The 21,829-nt window shown below is 46.2% G+C and overlaps 2 protein-coding genes and 1 non-coding gene across 6 annotated transcripts in view; 2 read left to right on the forward strand and 1 right to left on the reverse strand.

The window, feature by feature from the left end:
* Positions 1-1,560: 1,560 nt before the first annotated feature.
* Positions 1,561-9,686, forward strand: LOC129064600 (trophinin-like). Its single transcript, XM_054565737.1, is given in 14 exon segments — positions 1,561-1,605; positions 1,896-2,735; positions 2,737-2,815; positions 2,818-3,071; positions 3,733-3,858; positions 3,948-3,981; positions 3,984-4,007; positions 4,265-4,344; positions 4,872-4,963; positions 5,677-5,756; positions 5,848-5,890; positions 6,316-6,384; positions 6,947-7,061; positions 7,857-9,686. Coding segments are annotated over 14 exon segments (3,711 nt in total).
* On the forward strand, positions 6,585-6,713 carry LOC129064617 (small nucleolar RNA SNORA11). The gene has a single exon (XR_008528510.1). It is a non-coding gene; the product is annotated as a small nucleolar RNA SNORA11 (small nucleolar RNA).
* PFKFB1 (6-phosphofructo-2-kinase/fructose-2,6-biphosphatase 1) overlaps positions 7,261-21,829 on the reverse strand; it is a 61,477-nt gene continuing 46,908 nt past the window's right edge. For 3 of the 4 annotated variants that reach the window (XM_054565741.1, XM_054565740.1, XM_054565742.1), the window contains 5 exons: positions 18,951-19,055; positions 15,812-15,941; positions 13,128-13,190; positions 11,994-12,058; positions 7,261-11,644 (listed from right to left, as the gene is read on the reverse strand). In XM_054565741.1, coding sequence (XP_054421716.1) covers positions 11,585-11,644; positions 11,994-12,058; positions 13,128-13,190; positions 15,812-15,941; positions 18,951-19,055 — 423 coding nt within the window. In that variant the 3' untranslated portion in view covers positions 7,261-11,584. The remainder of the gene's footprint in view (positions 11,645-11,993; positions 12,059-13,127; positions 13,191-15,811; positions 15,942-18,950; positions 19,056-21,829) is intronic. The other variant, XM_054565743.1, reaches the window with a different exon arrangement.

Here is a 21,829-nt window from a genome sequence, read left to right on the forward strand (position 1 = left end):
GAGTGGAGCCCAGAGGAGCACAGTCCCCTGAGCGGGAACCGAGGAATCAAATAGGAATGGGGATACACGGTCGGGGACAGAGAAGTCAACTGGAAAATAGGAGAGACTGATTGCTGAATAAGAGGCAGTGAGCAGAAAAGAGACCACATCGAGGAGAAAGGAAAGGTGGAAGCAGGGAGCGGGAAGGAGGTTGACAGGCAGGGAAGAATACCCCTCTGGAGGCGGAATGAGGCAGGCCCACTTCCGGCTGGGAAGGGGGCGTGGACTGGCTTAGACCCAAGGAGAGGCTTGGAGAGAGCAGATGCCTTCTGGATTCAAAAGGACAAGGTGAGCTAAGGTGCACAGCTTTCGTGAAAACTCTGTGGGTCTCTTCTGGCTGCAGCTTCAATGTGTTTGATTCCACATGCTGCTAAATTTGGAAGGAAACATCCTAGGCGTTTGAGAGCTAACAGCATCTAAGTGGTTGGGTTTAGAGATGCCGGGATCCGTTTCGCAAGGGAGAAAGGGGGAGGCAGAATTTCCTTTGGGCCACTGAATGGAAAGACTTGGACTCTGTTCAGGCCACAGAAAGGAGGGATGCAGACTTGTTTGGTATTGCAGAAAGGAGAGATCAAGAAATAATTCAGGCGGTAGAAGGGACGGAGCAGAACCCCGTTCTGGAGGGAGATAAGCGATGGCAGGAATCCTTAAGCCTGGAGAAAAAAAAAAGGTCAGAATGATTTGGGTTAGAAAGTAGGGTTGAGGACTTGGGAGAAAGGATGGGGCTGAATGAACAGCTTTTGAACAGCTGCAAGGAGCAGGGTCAGACAGGCGAGAAGAAGGGCTATACGCAGTAGATTCTTGTTTGAAAAAGGAAGGGACAGAACCTGGTAGGTTTTGGGAACAAGGAACACACAAACGCATAATATCTTTGGCGTTGTGGGTGAAGTATCTGTTGCAGAAAGGTTGGGACTGGTCCCTGGGGGATTGCTTTTGGGGGAAGGGGCGGTGCAGGGACTTACTGCAGAACAGAGGGAGGAGGCATTTTAAAAGAAAGGGGAAGTGCAGAGAGGTACTGCAGAGCGGAGGGAGGGGGCATATAGGAAAGGTGGGGTGAGTAGCTGTGTGGCTGAGGAGAGGTGGGCGGTGTTGGGCAAGGGGCAGTGCAAAGAGGTACTGCAGATCGGAGGGTGTTGGCTGTTGGAGTGGGGTGGAGCTTGTGGGATTGAGGTGGTCGGACTGTCTGGTTCACCGAAGCCGCCTGTGCGTTGAGGTCCTGAGATGGGCGGGGCCATAGGTGTTGCTCATGCGCAGTATCGAGTTGCGGTAGAATGTAGGGTAAGGGGGCGGGGTGGTAGAACTGACTCATGGCTTTTTAGACGCAGAAGGATGTAGATTTTAGAAACCAAATGGTCTGGGTTTCTAGGTATGAAAACCCATTAGGCAAAGGGTTTGGGTCCCAAGATTAGATGAAGTTTCTCTCTAATTCAGAAAGTCTGATGAGTCTCCCCCTCCCTCTCATTCTCCCCTAACTCAGACCCCTTCCTCTCAGGTTCAGCTGTTATTTGGCCTCCCAGAAAAATGGATAGGAGAAATAACTACGGTTATAGGACGTCCGCGTTCCAGGTGAGGCTTCTCTGCCTTCTTGCCAGGCCAGCTGCCGCATCTTGAGTTCACTTCTTGCTTTGAGTCTCCTACCATTCCATAGTTGCATAATTTCCTGCTTAGCGTGTTTCAGTCTTCCCCTGCATGGTGGAGGAAGAACAGAAAAAATACACCCTGGGTCTTTTGTTGCTCTCTCCCTTTTTCCTCACCCTCCTCTTCAATCACTGCTCAGACAAGGGGAGACCTTCATGGAAAGGGGTGGGCTGTAGGGAGGTCAAATGGATCAGCAGATCATAATACTAAGTGTGTAGGGCCCTGTGCCTCCCCATGGGGGCTTGGGGCTTCACTTCCCTTAGGATGTACAGGCTGAGACCACTGAAGAAGACAGTGTCTTGCTGATGCATACCCTCTTGACGGCAACAAACAACCCCCTGACTATGGATCCCTCAGTTGCCAACCGGCCTAAGAAAAGCAAGACCAAGAAGGCCCCTATTAAGGCTAGTATGAAGACAATACCTGCTGCCTCTTCACTCCCATCTTCCAATGTGCTTACCATCAACAAACCCAAAATACCTTTGCAGGTTTTAAAACTGCAAATCAACTCCCAGTTCAACCAAGTTTCAGCTACCACAGAGGCAGCCAATATTCAGGCGTCTTCAGTCACCACTCAGCCTAAGAAAGCCAACGAGGCAAAGAGAGTTACTCCTAAGACACCCCAAAGGCCTCAGTCTCCAACTGGCAGCGAGAGTGTCACTACACAGATCAAGTCACTCTTGCAGGCCCTATAACTACCAGTCATCCAACAGACTATCCAGGTTCCACTTGCCAGTGAGTCAACCAATTCCCAGACCTTAATAGCCTTCACCAAGCCTAAGAAAGCTTTGAAGGCTAAGAAGGCTGCCAATAAAGCAATATATAGTGCTGCTGAGATCTCACTGGCTTCAAACACCACCCACGTAGCTACCACCCAAGATCAAATTACCAATGAGACAACCAATACTCAGGTCACAGCAGCCTTCATTCGAACTAAGAAAGCCTCTAAAGACAAGAAGTCAACAGTTAAAGGCACAAATACTGACACTGAGCTTCTAGGGGCCCCAAACACCATTGAGAGAGATATCAGGCAGATTGAGACCTCAGCAGCAGCTATCCAGACCCAAAAAATCCAAAAGCAAGAAGGCTGCCAATAATTGCATAAATTTTGCCTATGAGTTTTCTGAGGCCACAACCCAAGAAAAGCTCTAGCAGCTACCCTCTAGGTCAAAAGAGGGCTTAGGGCTTGGGAGGCTGCCACCAAGGCCTGGGCAGCTGAAAACAGGACTCAAATTGTTGACCAAGGAGTCCAGGCCAAGATGGCCAGCTCTCAGACCAATATAAGTGCCATTGAGACTCAGGTTGCTGCTGCTCTCCAGGCCCTGGCAGATGACTGCCTGGCTCAGTTGAGTCTGGAGCCCACAACCAGGACCCGGGGCAAGAGGAACCAAAAGGTGAGATGTCTAATATCACCATCCTTAAATTCACATTTGGTTTTTATTCCTGTCCTCTTAGTTTGTTCATTTATTCTATAAAGTTTTACTGAGTGTTTTTACTCTGAGACAGTCTTCGTCTTCAGATAGGCTGTGAGAGATGCTGAGAAGAATGTGATGTATTGTAGTTTCTGCTCCCTGGCAGTTCACAGATTGATGGGAAAATAAGACATCCATACACTTAGATACAACCTGGGAATAATGCAGTGTGTATTTAATTTACATAGTAATTACCATATGCCAGGCTTTGGGTTGGGTACAGTCACACAGGCTATGTTTTTATGTTTTGAAAGTAACTCTTACCAGCTAGGGGTCACAGATAAGAAAATTTAGCCACATAGAGAAGAAAAGACTTGTCTGAGGGGTACAGCTAGTAGAGTTAGTGGTGGCCAAAAGAAGAAAAGGAACTCCAGGCTCCACCTTTGGATTGCTCCTTTCCTAGCAAGGAAATGAAATTCCTGCCTGGAAGGCAGTGAAAGACACATCTAAGACTCAGGGTGGCCAAAAGTAAGATCAGGACCCACAACAGGGAGGGTTTAGGGGACTTTCAGGAGAGGCAGCGTAAGGAGACAGAGCCATCTCTTTCACCTGGTGCCTCTGGACCTTCCTTCTGATGATGCAGTTCAAGCATCTGAATGGGGATGAGAGAGGTTGCCGTAATTACAGGTTGATCCCATGGGGCCAGAGGCCTCCATCACCCTGATATGTGGCCATTTTTCAAGAAAGGATAAGAATCCTATGCTTCCCAGTCTTTTCTTCACCTGCTCTCTTCTCTGTCATTCTTCCAACTTTTCTGAAAACATACTGAGATTTCCCCATGTATTTCTTTTCTCCCAGACAAATAAGTTGGTGAAATATCTGTTGGTTAAGGACCAAAGATCCCCATCAAGTGCTCAGGTAGAATAATACCAACCCTCTTCCCTGAACTCTCTTCTCCATTCCCCTCTTCCCCATGGCCTGGGGGTAATCATTTACCTTTGTGGCCTCCTTTCTCTCTCATATGTCTTCCCCTACTCTACTCGCACTGTATTAATGGCATCTCCCATTGAACACAGTTTAAGACTCAGACTACACTGACCCCACAGTGCTAGCATAGGGCTGCTGCTCTGTTGCCTCATGTAAGTCCAGTTGCTCCCATCTACCCCCTCCTGCAGACATGCTGAAGGATGTCATCCAAAAATATGATGAATATTTCCCAGAGATCATTGAACGAGCAAGCTATGCTCTGGAAATGGTGAAGGAGTAGCCCTGGGGGATGGGCACAATGGTGAAGACTTGAATTGAGCAAAGGTGTAAAATGTCCCTTCTGTGGGGACCACAGAGACTCACTAAGCCATCCCTTTCACTTTGCAGATGGGCAGATGGTGGCTTAGGGAGATGTACAGACTTTCCAAGAGTCATACAACAAGTCAGGGGTAAGGGCACAGCTAGGACTTAAGCCACCCAACTTAGTCCTGGCTTCTGTCTGCTTCTGGACATGTCCTGGAATGTATCTCAGATGCTCACCTCTTCCTTCCATTTGCCATTCTCTCTCTGCCTGCATTCCTACTAATTACAAAGGTAGTGTTGATTATAATAGCACACTTGTTGCCTGTTTGCTGTGTACTGGCCTCATAGATAAGTACTTTATGTACATTATCTCACTAATTTCTCCCCCCCCACAACTCCTCCCCCCAGGTACACAGGGAGGTGTAGGGTGCTCAGGAAGCTCATTGCGTAGGCTGATTTTGTAATCTCACAGGTTATTCTTTTACTTGGCAGATGTTTCGAGTCAATCTGAAGGAAATTGATAAGCAGAGTAGCTTGTATATTCTCATCAGCACTCAGGAATCCTCCGCAGGCATACTGGGAACGTAAGCTGGGGAAGGTCTGGGGTGGGAGGGAGGCTTCTGTTTTTGTCCATGGTACTACCCCATCCCTGTCCTCTCTCCACACACCTTCTTGGAGAGTCAGGAAAGACAGGGCCTGAAAAGCCTCTGTTCTAGCTCCTGCATGTAGTTGGAACCCTGCGCACAAAAGTGGTGCCTGATTATGATTGACTGAAGGGTGTAGAAGGCTGGGGTGGGGCATTCCTACTGTCAGGTCGTCTGTCCAGAAGCTTCCCAGCAGAGCAGACCTGTCATTGCTTGTCTTTTCCTACTGGCCTTGGTAGAGTAGTACTCAAGGGAGGGCTTTCTGGTGTGGGTGGGTCATGATGCTCAAAGAGCAGGATCATCAGTGGGCTATGCCCAGAATTCTCTTGTGGCTGAGAGTTCTGGGAGAGAAAGGAGGGACTCACATTGACTGAGTGCCTGTGTCATACCAGGTTGCTAGGATTTCTTCCATCCTCTTCAGCAACCTGGGGAGGGGAGGATGTGATTTTCCCATTTTACTGAGTAGGAGACCGAGTCTAAGTGTCTTGCCCAGGTTCACATAGAGCTTCAAGAATAGACTGGGCAGAACTCTCCTGTACCTGAGGAATCTGGGAGAGTCTAGCCTAGTGAGCTGGCTGGTGTGTGTTGTTTTTTTCTTTTTTTTCAGATGTGTGCAGGACATAAATACTGTCTTTGTCCTATTGTTTCCCTAGGACCAAGGATACACCCAAACTAGGTCTTCTCATGGTGATTCTGAGTGTCATTTTTATGAATGGCAACAAGGCCAATGAGGGTGAGTGGCCGGGCATGCAGCTGAATGGGTGGCTACTGTTGGAATTCCACGTGTTCATTTTCTATCCCTGTCTCCTCTGCCCCCCTTGCAGCTGTCATCTGGGAGGTGTTGTGCAAGTTGGGGCTGCACCCTCGGTATGATTGGGCTCTCTCAGTGCTTGCTATCCATGTTGTCCTTTGGCAAGAGAGGATGGTCTCAGGATTGCATCAGCTTGGTGGTCTGGTGGAGCGGGCTGGGGTGCTGGACTGGGTAGAGGGCCCATGGCTCTGACCTGGGTGGGTGAGGAAATCATTCTGACCTCCCTGCTCCCTCTCTTCACTATGTCCCCTGTCTATTTTAAGATGAGATATAAGATAGACATTCAGGACATCCCTGACAAAGAGCCATTTGGCTTCAGCTGCCTGCTTCTAGTGACCATGTATAAGTTTACTACTTTTCTGGTTTCATTAAGATAGCCACACATGCTAGAAGGGTCTCTTCCATGCTAGAAAATGCCTCTGCCCTCATCTTGGAAGTTCTGATCTCAGTTCATGGGTTATTTTCCCCTCGTCATAGTGAGGCACCGACTCTTTGGGAAAGTGAGGAAACTCATCACAGATGAGTTTGTGGATGAATTTGTGAAGCAGAAGTAAGGGGTGTTTTAAGGCATCGTCAGTCCCTGAAGTGTTTTGGGTGTGTTGGTCTTGTTCAGAAAGTGCTTGATAAGCCCTTTCCTTACACTAGTTTTACAGGTATCAGCATCCTGTGCTGTAAAACTGAGCCCTGTCCACAGTTCTCATGGGTGACCATTCCAGAGCTGGGCCAGATAAAAAACAAGGCCTTTATTACCGGGTGTACTCAGAGCAGGGTGCCTGAAGAATGGCTCCTCTGTTTACAACACACCCAACAGGAACTTGGGTTTACTCCTCACAGGTGGCAGGATACTTTGGCCTTCCTGTGACATCATGCCCTATACATGCCTCCCTTGCAATACTAAGCGACTACTTTGCATGTAGCTAATGGGAAAGGGATTCATATTGGAGGTCAAGACCATGAACTGTGTTTGGGAGTGAATCTGAGGAGGGAAGGTGTTGGAAATCTTTCTCCAGGAGCTGGGTTTAGTATTTGTTTGAAGGAGGTTGCCACTGGTATACAGTGGTTAGACAACAGATTTGTTTGTTTAGAAGGAAGTTTCATTTCCTTTCTCCAAGGTACCTGGAGTACAGGAAAGTCCCCAACAGCAGACCACCTGAATATGAGGTCTTCTGGGGTTTGCGCTCCTACCATGAGACTAGCAAGATGAAAGTCCTGAAGTTTGCCTGCAAGGTAATAGGAGACCTTCTGTGACTTGATATATTAAAGGTAGGGGTTGCCCCTTATGGGGGCAAGCTATGTGCAAGGATGGGCAGGTACAGGGAAGCCTTCAGTTCCTATATAAACATATGGAAGTTCATTTTGTCATTATGTTGAGGATGCTGCTCAGCATAAAGTACATTGTTTTATTCATTCTTCATATTTTGTATTAGTATGTTCAGAATGTTATAACAAAACAAACTGGGTGGCTTAAACAACAGAAATTTATTTTTTCATAGTTTTGGAGGCTGGAAGTCCCAGATCAGGGTCTAGCAGTGTCAGTTTCTGGTGAAACCTCTTTCTCCACTGGCTATGTCCTTCTTGCTATGTCCTCACATGGTGGGAAGAGAACCTCTTTTTTTGGGGACACTAATTCTATTGGATCAGAGCTCTACCATTATGACTTCATTTAACTTCACCTTCATACAGGCCCTATCTCCAAATACATTCACAGTGATGGGTGGTACGTTAACATATGAATTTGGGGGAAGGGCACAACATTTAATCCATAATGTATATTTACTCTCTTACCATTTCCCAAATTACAGATGAAGACGGGCTCAGTGAGGTTAAGTGACTTATTCAAGGTCACCCAGCACCTAAGTTATTAAAGCTGAAATTGGATCTCAAGACTGATCCATGAAAGAGCCCCAGAAATGAAGAATAAAAAAAAAGTACTGCTATTGGTTTTATACAAAGCCCATAATATGTACTTAATACGTCATTATAATGTTATTTTCCTTATAATGATTATCATTCCCATTTCAGGTGCAGAAAAGAGACCCCAAGGACTGGGCTGCTCAGTACCAGGGCGCAGTGGAGATGGACGTCCAGGCTGCAGCTGTGGCTGTAGCTGAGGCTGAGGCCAGGGCTGAGGCAAGATCCCAAATGGGAAATGGAGAGGAAGCTGTGGCTGGGCCCTGGAATTGGGATGACATGGATATCGACTACCTAACAAGGGAAGAGTTAGGCGATGATGCTCAGGCCTGGAGCACATTTTCATTTGAAACTGAGGCCATAGCCCAAGAAAATGCAGATGTCAGCACCAACATCGACTTCAGCAAAGGAGCTAGCACCAGAGCTAGCTTCCACAATGGTGTTAGTGTTAGCTTCAGTGGTGTACCCAGTCCCAGTGGTGGCTTTGGTGACAGAACTGGCATTAGCTTTGGTGGCACACCCAGCACCAGTGCCAGCTTCAGCAGTGCAACCAGCATTAATTTTGGTGGCACACCCAGCACTTGCTCCAATTTCAGTGGTGGAGCCAGTGTTAGCTTTGGTGGCACACCTTGTACCAGTGCCAGCTTCAATGGTGGGGTCAGTTCTAGTTTCAGTGGCCCACTGATCACCAGTACCAGTTTCAGTGATGGAACCAGCTCTGGCTTTGGAGGCACACTGAGCCCCACAGCTGGCTTCAGTGGTGTGCTCATTACTAGTGCCTGCCTTGGCAGTGCACCCAGCACCAGCGTGGTCTTTAGTGGTGCACTTAGTACCAGCACTGGCTTTGGTGGCACACTCAGTACCAGCGTCTGCTTTGGTGGCCCTCCCAGCTCTAGTGCCAGCTTTGGTGGCACACTCACTACTAATATCTGCTTCGGTCGTTCTTCTAGCACCAGCGCTGGTTTTGATAGCATACTCAGCACCAGTGTCTCCTTCACTGGATCGTCCAGCACCATTACTGACTTTCACGGTATACTAAGCACCAGCATCTGCTTCAGTGGCTCTCCCAGTACTTGTGGCAGCTTTGGTGGTGCAATCAGGACCAGTGTTGACTTTGGTGGTGCACTCAACACCAGTGCTGGTTTCAGTAGTGCTGTCAGCACTAGCACTGGCTTCAGTGGTGTACCCACCACCAACTCTGGCTTTGGCAGTGTGTTCAACACTAGTGCTGACTTCAGTGGAGCACTTAGCACCACTACTGACTTTGCAAGTTCTCCCAGCACCAGCATTGGCTTTGGTGGAGATCCCAGCACCAGCCTCTGCTCTGGCAATGTGTCTAACACCAACCTATGCTTCGGTGGCCCTCCTGGCACCAGCACCTGCTTCAGTGGAGCTACCAGTGCCAGATTTGTTAATGGACTTAGCACCAGTGTGGGTTTTAACTTTGGCAATGGGTTAACTACCAACACTGGGTTTGGTGGTGGTGGACTGAGCACCAGCACTAGCTTCGGTGGTGGACTAAGTACCTGTCCTAGCTTCAGTGGTGGACTGAGCACCAGTGCTGGCTTTGGTGGTGGACTAATCTCCAGCGATGGCTCTGATGGTAGACTGGGCGTCAATGCTGGTTTTGGCAGCACACTTGGCACCAGGGCTGGCTTTAGTGGTAGCCTCAACATCAGTGATGGCTATGGTGGTGGGCCTAATACCAGCTTCGATGGAGGATTGAGTAGCATCATTGGCTTTGGCAGTGGTTTCAACACCAGCATTGGCTTTACTGGTGAACCCAGCACCAGCATTGGCTTCAGTGGTGGACCCAGCTCTATCGTTGGCTTCAGTGGTGGACTGAACACCAGTGCTGGCTTCAGCGGTGGACTGAGCAACAGTGCTGCCTTTGGTGGTGGAGCCACCAGCCTTGGTGCCTGCAGTTTCTCCTATGGCTAGTGAGGTTTCAGGTAATTACAGCATTTCCACAGCTAAGGCCCATGGGTATTAATATAAGTGTTGGGAGATGTTATAAGAAACCCCAAGGTGGGAAGGCAGGCTGGGAAAATGAGGACAATGGGAGAAGTATGAGAAAACTGTACATTTGGTGCTAATATATATTCCTTTTTGGTGTTTTGTGTTCAGGTTTATTTCCCATGTTTACAGATATCACTAGTGAGTTGCAGCAGTCCTTCCTTCCCATGGAGCCAAGGTACATCCTTGGAATCTTTGTTCACCAAGCAGTCTAAGCAAAAAGCAAATACTACCAATCAGCTGAAGTTGGCATGCTATGAAAAATTTGGTTGCCAATCCTGCTTTATTGTTTGCTTTTTGTGTACTGTCATATTTTGGTATCAGAGTTACATTAAATTTGCAAAATGAATTAGAGTTTTTTATAATTGTGCTTAGGTTGTGAGTAATATTTTGGGTTCATAGAAGAGCTAGAGATCAGCATAACTCTTGAGGGAAGGGTGGGCTAAAAGGCCAGGTTAGGCTAAAAGGCAAGTATGACTTCAGTGGGATAGAGACCTGGGGAAAGCATGGCATGCAAGGGGATAAGAGCTTGAACAAAGATGTGGAGGGGGAAGGCCTGGAACAGAATGCAGAGGGAGAAGGTTCTGGATAGTAATTATAGATTCATTTTAGAGATGTTTCTATAAGAATGGAAGGAGAAAGAGGGAGATAACTAGAAGTGGACATAGAAACAAGTGAGGGTTTTATTGGGATAGGAGAGAGGCTCTACCATATTTTATAGACCATGGGGTCAACAGAGAAGGACAGTAGATAGAAAAGGAATAGTCAGGAATTGACTGAAGTAGTGCATCCCTGAGAAGGTGGGATGGCATAGAGTGCCAGAAAATAGAGGATGACTCTGACTTTGAACAGGATTTAAGGCTGGCTGTGGAAGCAGCTAAATGTAGATTTTCTTCAAGCAGTGATCAACCAAAAAAAGTCATGTGGATTATACAAGGTTTGGGTTGCTGGTGGTTGTGATGTAAGGACAAAGGAACAAAGGCAGTGAATGTATGAATGTTTTTCCAGCACTGGGTTGCTGGGACCTGCCCAGGAATACTATGTGCATGCCTACTGTGTAGGAGGCATGCTGCTAGGGATCTTGTGGATGACACAGAAAGGTGTAAGGACTAGGGGCCAGTGGTCAGACACTGGTATGCTTATATTTAAGAAGTCAGACTTGGGAGAAGTCTACATGATGTCAACATCCATGGAATGGGTGATCAATGGAGTTGAGTGGGGCTGGGAAGCCAGGGTATTGTTTGGATTATTTATATGGACAGTGATAACACTCAGAGTGGCAGCAAGAATTGGAGAAGAGAGGAGTACTGTGGTCCAAGAACAGCTTCTCTGAGTATAGGGATGATGGTGCCAAGCCCCCAGCCACACTGCTCACCAAAGAACAAGGCCAACAGGCAGTTACAGGGATCTATCTCCTACCTCACTTTTGGAGGTGCTACCCCAGGACTCTTTCTGCCAGGAAGCTCTCTCCCATTCCACACCCCCACAGTACTAGAGACACTTTACAGGGTCAGGATCTTAAGAAGATCCTGTGGGAGAAGCCTCAGAATGACCATCTCTCCCCTCTTAAAGGCAGCAAGAGAAGTTTTCATTGCTCAGGGAATGCAAATTAAGAAAAAAGTTTCATCCAGAACTAGACAGCTCCTTGGTTGTAGCTAGAAATCAAGACCTGTTTTAGAACTGCTGAGGGCCTCTTCACTGAAAGCAGGACTCTCCCAGTGAAGCCAAATCCAGTCTTCTCAGTGTAGAAGAAGAACAAAGGTAGAAGCTTCTAGAGGTGGAATACAGTGAGGAAAGAGGTAGTTTGGCCTCCTGGAAAGGACTCAGTAGTGGGCAGGGACGGTGTCCAGGGCTTCCTCACGTTCTCGGGTAACGTCCACATTCTGAGAGGAGAAAGCCCAACATTAATAGGAAGGAGACAGCAGTGTGGAGCCCCAGTACATCCCGGGTCTGTTCTCCTCATTACTAGGCTCTCCTCCAGCCAACCCTGGATCCTGACGCTTTTCTCAGGCAAGTCTGGGGGAATTAGCCTGAGGCCTTTTTGGCAGGGGTTGCTCTAGCCTTGCATCTCCATGGTGCCTCCAAGTCTGGGCTGTGGTTCCAGCATTTCTGGGTGCTGGCTATCTGCTTGATGGTGCGAAACACCCAAGGTCTGTGGGACTGGGGTGGCCTCTCAGTGCAGGAGGGTGCTTTTGCCATATGCCCGCTTAGGCCACGAAGTCCCTCACTTACCTCAGGCTTCTCCCGGTGTGTGTTTACGGCCTCCACATTCAGGTAGATGGACTCCACTTTGCAGCCTCAAAAAGAGCAACCCGTCTACCCATAAACCCTTAGGAAAGCACAGGTCTCCCCTGAGCTTTCAGCCTCCCTTACAGCCTCCATGACCACCCACACCCCCAGCTCCTTGCTGCATGCAGTTGTGACTTCCCTGTGGGGAGGGGAATGTAGACCAGCTGTGTGATGTGTGGGGAAGACACCAGGCCTAAGAAGCAGCCAATGGGACATCCTCCTAGCTCTTCCCCTAGTAGCCTCAGCATTCTCTGAGCTCCCATTGCTCAATTGTCGGTGGGAAGATGAAAAGAGATCATCTCTTGGGCCTCCCCCAACTCTTGTGGTTTGGGACACAGCGATCTATAATGTATATAATGATGGAGCTCTGTGGATCCTCCAAGCTGAGTCAGGTGGTGAAGTGGTGGAAGGGTCCTGGGGCCACTGCCTTGGGACCATCAGTCCAGGTAAAGTTTATTTAGAGGACAATGGTTATGGCAACATCAGAGGTTTGGAATGTCATAAGGGAGTTTTGGGGAGCCTAAAGCAAGAGGAAGGTGGTATCATCGGGGCCTGGTGCTGGCAGAGGAGGCCCAATGCCTATAGAAACCCCCTCTGTATAAATCTGTCTCTGGATTGCACTCTACTCTGGGCTTCAGTACACCAACTGCCCTGTTCACAGTCCAGAAGAGATTTGAGACTGTCTCTTCCCTGCTCACGAACAATTCACACCTAACTAATGCCCCAAGAGAAAATCTAAAGTACTCAGGCTAGCCTTTGAAACCTATCTTAAATCTGGCCCCAACATACACTTGTTCCTCTGATCCCATCTGGCAATAACCCACCCCAGCTACAGCTTGGTGCTCTATGCTCAGTGCTCTGCTAGAGACAGAGAAAGTAGGGGCTAGGACCCACTTTCTTTAGTGGCCACCCCAGTTTTTCCCCATTCTTATCTTGCGACCACCAGTCCCACCTCTACTAGCAGTCAATTACCCACCCAGGAAACCTCCACCACGACTCTACTGGGCAAATGGTACACCTGGAGGCATACTTATAGCCTCTAAGTGCCTTTTCCTAGATGAAGGTGGAGACTCTCACCATACGCCACAGGTGTGAGTTTGAGCACTGTGTGCAGAGGGCACTTGAGATATGGCAGTTCATCTGGAAAGGAGGAGAAGGCAGCCATCAGAGACAGGGTGCCAGGGAGGTCACCAAGTCCCCAGGCCTGTAGGCTTACAGCACTCTCCCCTGTCCACACCCCTTCCCCACGGCCGTCCCCCCAGGGGCCCACTCCCCCAACATCCTGCAGGGCAGTCAGGGAGGAAGAGAGCAGGGAGGAGGCTGGAGGGCCCTGGGGAATGCAGCCAGACTGTGGGTCCCCCAGGACAGCCAGGCTCGTCACCTTGGAGGTGGCCCACCTCCTCCCTCACAGGGCTGCCGTGACACCAAGGCAGGCCTCCCACCTTCCCCCAGCCCCGGGCCTTCCACAGGCTCCCCAAGTGTTTCCTGAGAACCTACTGCGCACCGGGCCCTCAGATGAGGTGTGTGGGCACCTGGGCAGCTCCACAGCGTTTTTCCCCACACAGGCCTGTGCCCTCGGACTCCTCTCACTCTTGGCGGTGGACAAGAATTCCTCGGTTCACTTGTTTCCAGTTATTGACTAGTACGCATACAGTTTTCCGACTGCTCCCTTACCATGTCCTGTACGGGCCTATGTGTTGTTTACCAGACATCCCTGAGGGGAGGGGATGATCAGGCCCATTCCACGGATGAGGACAGAGGCTCCGAGAGCGAAGACGCCCGCCCTCAAGCACACAGCCGGGAAGAGGCAGCGCTGGGCCTGGCACCCAGAACCCTCTGAGTTCAGAGGTGTGCTCTGCTCACTGCACTCTGCCGCCACTGCCTCCAAGGGGCTCAACAGTGTCTTGGGGGTGATACCTCCCCCTCTCCTCACTCTCCGATGACACCCACCTGCCCGCATTCCCAGACTGCCCACACCACTCCCCATCTCCCTTCAGTGAGCCAGAACCCGCCCCCCCCCCCCCCCGCTCATGGCTTCCCACCCCTGAGGTTCCCCCTACACGGTGAAGGGTCCTGCCAATGCCATCCGTCCCAGCCCCTGGAAACATCTGTTTTGGCACTTTCCTGGGCATCCATTCTGCTCCTCCTCCTCCTCTTCCTCGTCTTTGTCACCATCACCGTCAGGCCCTGGGCCCGGCACTTTGGTGCACTGTCTCCTTCCAACCTCGCCGATACTCTGCGATTACCTAGTTACTGTTCCTCGTGGCACACATGACGGAACAGACTCACAATAGGGAACCCACTTGCCTGAGGTCTCTGGCCCCGCTCAGCCACCGCCTCCACAAGTGGCCTGGCCCTGCCTTCTCTCTCTCTGGCCCTTAGAGGTCCCACCTCTCACAGCGTGGGATTGGACTAGGCTACTCTGAGGGTGTCCCAGCTCTGTGGTCCGGTGGGCCAGCATTCTTAGTCACATCATCTCTCTGGGCCTGAGTTTCCTCACCTGGGTAATAGGGGTAGGAGCATGTGCTCAGCCTGCTGGGCTCAGCTCCCAGGGCAGCTGTGAGCAGCTGGTGTGTGGCCCCCGCATGAAAACAAGTAGGAAGTGGGTAAAGTAGTGTGCAAATAAACAGGATGTGCACCTGCTGCTGACACGCTCATTGCATGGCTGGGGGTAGGGGTGGGGAAACACATCTAGAACTTATCTGGGGTTGATGTCCCTCCCAGCCCTTCTGAGCCCCATGACCTAGGTAGGGTCAGTCACTTTACCTCTCAGAGCTTCCATGTCCTCATCTGCACAGTTGGGTTACAGTGCCTGCCTCACAGTCTCAAAGACAGCACCAAGCAGTAGCTATGTGAATAGTATCAGAAATCTGCTAACAAAAGGACTCCCACCTCAATCCCCATCACCTTTTTCCAGTGAGGAGATTGAGGACCTGGCAGAGGAAATGATTTGTCCACTGTCAAGTTCTCGAGTTCCCTGGGTTCCAATTCTGGAACAATGTAGAAATGATACACATCTGCAAACATTGCACACTTCAGATATGGCTTTGCTCTATCCTTACACACCCTCATAGTGTCCGGGAGATGCCAATACCACAGCATCCACATCAGAAGTGTAATCTCACACCCAAGGATGGCACAACAGTCCCTAGCCAGGCCATCTGCCCTAGTTTGTGATTCAGTATATGTAGTCAATGTATAAATACTCTGTAAATTACAATGTTTACATATTTTTTAAAAAGAAATCATTTAAATTTTTAAAAATGAAAACAGTATTTTGAGGAAATCATCTCTATAGCAAATATAGAAAAATATAATCAAAATCATGAGGCCACAAAAGGTCCATTACCACCTGATGACAGCATGCTTCAGAGAAATACTGGCTCAGCTTTTCCAGAATGAGGCATACTGTTAAGGTTGGCTTTGAAGACATTAGCTAAGAATGGTAGTAATACTAATAATAGCACCTAACATTTATGTAGCTCGTGATATGTGTCGTGAAATATTCTAAACTATTAACAAATGTTGATTTATTTAAACTTCATCATTATTCTCCCCATTTTACAGATGAGGAAACTGAGGTCAGAGAGTTTAGATTACTTTGCCAAAGCTAGTATGTTATTGAGCAAAAACTTAAACTCAAGCATCTTTGTTCTAGATACCATGCTCTTGACTACTAAGATATAAACCACCAATTGCTACTGTCAGGATCTCACATCACACCCAACTCCCCTTGCCAGGAACAGAGAGAACAGTGGTACCTGAGCTCTTATCCAGGAAGTAGGCTAGGAGGCACCGCATGACAGCCTGGTGACAGATCACCAGTACATTTTCCTGCCGTTCTAGCTCCATTATAACTGGCTCCAGACGCTGAACCAGATCCTCATAGGACTAAAAATAAGAAAAATACTTGAGTAATAAAGGGAGATGAAGCATATTTACCTAGAGGAGAGGAACTCTAGACTAGGAATCAGGAAAAATTGGTTGCCGTGCCAGTTCAGCTGTTGACCTAGCAGGATGACCTTGGGCAATGCACTACCTTCTTAGGGTCTTAGTTTCTCATCTATTGAAAGGGGGGTCAATCAATATATTCAACTAGGTATCAATAACAATAATAAAACTTCCCACTACAAAAAATTCCTAGAAAATCTAAAAACAATAAATCCCTGCACTGCTGACTAACCAAGAAAATAAAAGAAACATCATAAATATAGATTTCCACCAAGACACTAATTTTAAAGAACATAAGCACCCCTCTGTTTATTGCAGCATTATTTACAATTGCCAGGATATGGAAGCAGCCTAAGTGTCCATCAGTAGATGAATGGATAAAACGACTATAGGACATTTACACAATGGAATACTATTTGGCAGTAAAAAAGAAGAAAATTGCACCTTTTGAAATAGTACGGATGGACCTGGAGAACGTTATGCTAAGTGAAATAAGCTAGTCAGAGACAGGCAAATACCATATGATTTCATTCATATGTGGAATCTATTGAACAAATTGAACTAACAAGCAAAATAGAGATGGACTCAGAGAGAGTAGGATGGCAGATAAGTGGAAGGGGGAGGTTAGGGGGTGGAAGGATTGTGCAAAAAGAACTCATGGACATGGACAACAGTGTGGTGATTGTGAGAGGAAGGAGGGTATAGGGGGAATAAATGGTAATGGAAAAATACAATAAGAAATAAAAAATAAAAGAAACAAATATAAGCTTCCAAAAATGAAGAAAACCTTGGGAAAAAAGAGTGATAAGTGGATGTGGAAGCTACAACTACTCTGGGGGCACTTATCAATCAAGGCATGGGAGTTTTTAAAACCTTATAGAGACAGGAGACAAGGCCTTAAGTATGCATAAGTTACAGAGTTGCAACTGAAATTCCCAAATAAACCTGAGACCCTCAAATGACTACATCTTCAATAAAAGTGTAAACTAGAAAAAAGTATAGGCAAAGAGGAACAATAAGAACATGTATCTGCTTAACTCCTAGTACAAAAAGTTAGGAAATGCCTCCTACAAGAATGTACAACCACAAGTCTACCATCCAGTGGGTTTGTGGTTAAGCGTTACACCATCTGTGTGTTTTAGAAAATGTTAGGTTGAGATTTTAGTAAGAAGTGATTTCAAGTTGTTAGCACACAAGAGCGTCTGGAAGAAGCAAATAGAAATTTTCTCTGGTGTCTCTCAACTCAGATTGCACGGGATTCCCACAGTTAAATTTTTGCCAAACTGAAGCTCACATAGTACTCAAGGAAAATAAACTATCCTAAGTGAAAATAAGCAGGAACCCCCCCCCCAAAGGGTACCTTAAAACTTAAGATAAATAATGCAAAATATAAAACAAATATGTTTAAAAATTTTAAAGAAATAAAAGAGGGAGTAAAAAATGTAAGAAAGAAACAAGATGCTACCAACAAATGATGTAGATTTGAAACAAGACTAAATGGAATTGTAGAAACAAAAAATATTCATTAAAATTGAAAACTCAATGGATGGAGTAAACAGAAGTTTAGCTACAACTTAAGAAATAGGGACTTGGAAGACAGAGATGAAGAAATTACTCCACTTGTAGCAAACAGATCAAAAATAAGAGGGAAAAAAAGGAGACCTAAAGAATAGAGACAGGACTAACACACATCTAATTGTATTTCCAGATGGAGCTAATAGAGAGCATGTGAGAGAGGAATAGTTAAAGATATAATGTCTAAGAGTTTTTCTAGGACTGATGAAGAATCCCAATACTCAGATTCAGGGGCCCAACCCAAGCAAAATAAATGAAAATAAATTAATATTTAGACATATCAAAGTACAACTTAAAAGCAATAAAGATACGAAGACCCTAAAAACAGCCAAGAGAAGAGAAACATCAATTAGACTGATAGGAAGCTTCTTAGTTACGTTAGAAGTCAGAAGACAGTGGAGATAACATCTTCAAAGTGCTGAGAGAAAACAACCATCAAACTAGAATTTTATACCCAAAGTGTCTTCTAGGTATAAGTCCCCACAAAACCTTTTTTTAAAAAAAATTATTTATTTTTAGAGAGAGGAGAAGGGAAGGAGAAAGGGAGAGAAACATTGATGTGCAAGAGGGACATCAATTGGTTGCTTCTTGCAGGTCCCCAACTGGGGACATGGCCCATAACCCAGGCATGTGCCCTGACTGGGAATCGAACTGGTGACCTTTCAGTTCACAGTCCAGTACTCAGTCCACTGAACCACACCAGCCAGGGCTATAATGTCATTTCTGAAGAGGAAGATAAAAATGTGAAAATGCTGTGTAACACAGGATATCAATTGTTTTATCTTTTCTGATGTCTACCTTTTCTTATAATTGTTTTCAGGAATTTGTATCAGAAATGGAATATGACTAATAAATACTCTAAAATGTAGAACTGTCTAAATGGAGACTGGGTAGAAAGCAATGAGGATTTGCCTCATATGATAGGGAACCATCAGGTCTGGTTCATGTGGTGGCAAAGAAGTAGATTAAAATGTTAGCAATTGTCCATTTGGATTCCAACCCACAGCCCAGAGAGGCTGGAGCTTTAGACAACTTGATGATAAAATGTCAGGAAATTAGAGTATATTGAACTATTTCAAATGCCTTTAATGAAAGGATACCATAGATACAGTATAGGATAAAGTAAGTCCTCCTGAAAGCAGAGAGGAAATAAGCAGACAAATATGTAGCTTTTAAAACAGAGGAATCTCTTGCATACAGGCAAGAACCTGAGACAGCCAAGGGCTGAATAATCATGTGCCTTGTGGGATGGCAGTTGCTGCAAAATATGCTTTATCTTGTTTCTAAAGCAATTTAGGAAACTATGGAACGTAACAGTTGGAATGGAGACATCAGGGAGGAGTTCTATGAATCCGTCCACCCTTCAAACCTTACCTCTCCCTTGGGATAGCGGTAGCGATATTTATCTTGGTCCCTTAGTGCAAATTCTTCAGGGTAATGTTCCTGAATTTCTTCATAGGTCATCTCCTCACACACACCCTGAAAAAAGTTATTTGTGGACAAAAGCATTTACAAGGTGAAATCCACACAGCCTTTAGCATAGTTTTGAGGTCAAATGGTTGTAGAACAGTAGAACCTAGGTTTCTGCGAACACAGCTCTCTTGGTTTGTGCCTGCTGTCTGAGTGTGTGTGTTCACAAGGTGTGTGGCTGTGCACATGTGAGAGTAAGTGCATGGGTATAGGTGTGTTTAGGATGAATATATGGTAGGTCTCTTGATGTTTCTATATGATTATCCTAATAGGTTTGTAGGTATACATTGTACATATATGTATGGATTTCTATCAATATGTGGGCTTAAGGAATTGTGACTTTCTATGTGTGTGTGCAGCATGCTTATGATGTGTGCCTGTGGTATGTTGAGGGACCTATGCTTTTTGTTAGTGTATTTATTTCATTATATGTAGTGTGCTTGTGTGATTATGTGTGTGTGTGTGTGTGTGTGTGTGTGTGTGTGTGTGTGTGTACAGGGTATCTGACCATCTGACAATGTGTCTGCATAGGTGTTTCTGTGGTATGTCTTTCCATGTGCGTTTCAGTGTATCTGTGGCATGTGTATTTGTGACTTTATATGTCCCTGATTATGTCTCTGGTATATATGTGTGAACATCTGTGTGCCTATGTCTGAGCTCTGTGTGAATTTGTGGTAATATGTTTGAGGCTATGTGTCTGTACTGTGTATGTGTTTATGGTATGCCTCTGTGTTCATGTAATATAGAAATATGCAAAGACTGCATGTGTGTCTATAGTGATTGTGAGTGTGTCTATATGTATCTCTAGATGTGTCTGTAAGTGTGTATGTGTGCATGTATATGGTGTAGGTGTTATTGGTAGATAGGTCTGAGAGAGGGCCTGTGTCTGACTAGTGGGTCCATGTGTCTGTGAAGTGCATGTCTGTGACTGTAAGAGTACGTGGGGTGTGTGTCTGTTACTGTGCATGCAAGTTTATGCCATCCACAACAGGGTTCTCCCATTTTATAGCATTTCTCATCCTTTCTGCCCCTACCTCTTCTCCAGGACCTTGGGCAGATAAAGAAAACAGCTATCTACAGAAATCGCAGAAGGCAAGAATTAGTAAATCCCTAATGATTTCAGAGTGGGCCTAGGGGAGATACTCTCCTCACCCAAAGAAGAAATTGGGAGCTCAGAGACTATTCTGCAAGAGCATATGAGAGCTCCAAGTCTACTGAGAAGTACCCAGAAGTGAAGTGGCTACTGCTGGAGGAGGAAAGTGATGTTGAGTTATTTTTTCCTTCTGGTTGTGTGGATTCCAAGGATTAGAACTTCCTATAGGGGAAGGAGAAGGCTTTGGCTGTTGTCTTTTGAGCAATCTACCAGGTTTCCCTTAGGAGAGAAGCTCATCTCTGCCCCAGCCCACAAACAGCTTTGCATTGCCAAACTTCTACAAATGACAGTGCCCATAAGACAAAGTGTACCCTATGGAATACCCAAGGTCCTTCCAGATTGGCTTCAACTTCTTATTCTGAGGCTTTTGGGGAACCTGTTACCTGCCTCTCTGAATTTTATTTTCCTTATCTACAAAATGAGGAGAATTACAATTACCCTACAAAGGTGTTTTAAATATTAGAAATAGTATGTGCAAAGGAGACTAGTACAGGATGTTCAAAGCACATACTAAAGACTCAGTCGCTGGAACTAATTATTAATATATTATTGATCATGGAAAACAAACCAGAAACCCAGGCATCATTCTAAATTCTTGCTTCTTCCTAACCCACCCCCACATAATGGATTGCTGAGATTCTACCTTCTAAAATTCTCTCACATCTATTCCTTTTTCCTCCCTCTTACTCTCCACTGCTACACCTTTAGCAGTTCCACACACACACACACACACACACACACACACACACACACACACACACGCAATGAAACCCTCTTTGCTTAAGCTCTTCTCTCTGCCTGGCATACCATTCCTGATCTCCTCTACCTGGTTCAGTATTAACCCTCCAAGTTAACACTGGCATGATTTCCTCCAGGAAGATCCTGGCTGAATCAGATGCCCTGCCCTGACATCTGTGCACCTATAGTCTAGCCTATCAGAGCCTGTATTACACACACTGTTTTGTATTCCTCTGCTGGCCCCATTTAGCCTGAAAACTCAGTGAAGACAGGAACCAATCTCCATCTCTAGCACCACCCCAGTGGTGAAACAAAGTAGGTTTTCAATAAATGTTTACAACATGTATGTGCCATAAACAAAGCATAATGATACTTTTATGATGAAGCATTTACATACTTTCTAGCATGTATTTTATAGCAAATATATGTGATATCTAGAACAATTCTGTATATACCTTTTCTAAGTATGTGTATCACTGTGCATCTGTAGTTGAGTACATATATATGTATGTATGTATGTATGTATACATACATACTTGTCTGTATTTGTAAAAGTATATTTAGTAGACAATAAGCAAGTTAACCTACTTACATTCAGTTTATCTACACCTATGGTGAAGCTTTTATTCTGGGGTCTAGCAATCATAACCTGTGCACTGCTACCTGATGTCAGCATATATACAGTGCAGGTACAACAATGGAGAGGAAACAACGTTTTTTCAAAGAGCTCATGAGAAAACCTGACCCTGAAGAGAGGTTGCCATATCATGAGGGTCAGATGAAATATTCCCCAAGTTTTTCTTCTTCTTCCCATCTCCAATGCCACCATCACCTCTTGCCTTGACTAATGCAGCTGTCTCCATATTGGTTTGCATGCTCATTCTGGCCTTGT

The sequence above is a fragment of the Pteronotus mesoamericanus genome, unplaced genomic scaffold (genome assembly GCF_021234165.1).
Source record: "Pteronotus mesoamericanus isolate MK-2021 breed Mesoamerican mustached bat unplaced genomic scaffold, CSHL_Meso_final contig_166, whole genome shotgun sequence".
Lineage (NCBI taxonomy): Eukaryota > Metazoa > Chordata > Mammalia > Chiroptera > Mormoopidae > Pteronotus > Pteronotus mesoamericanus.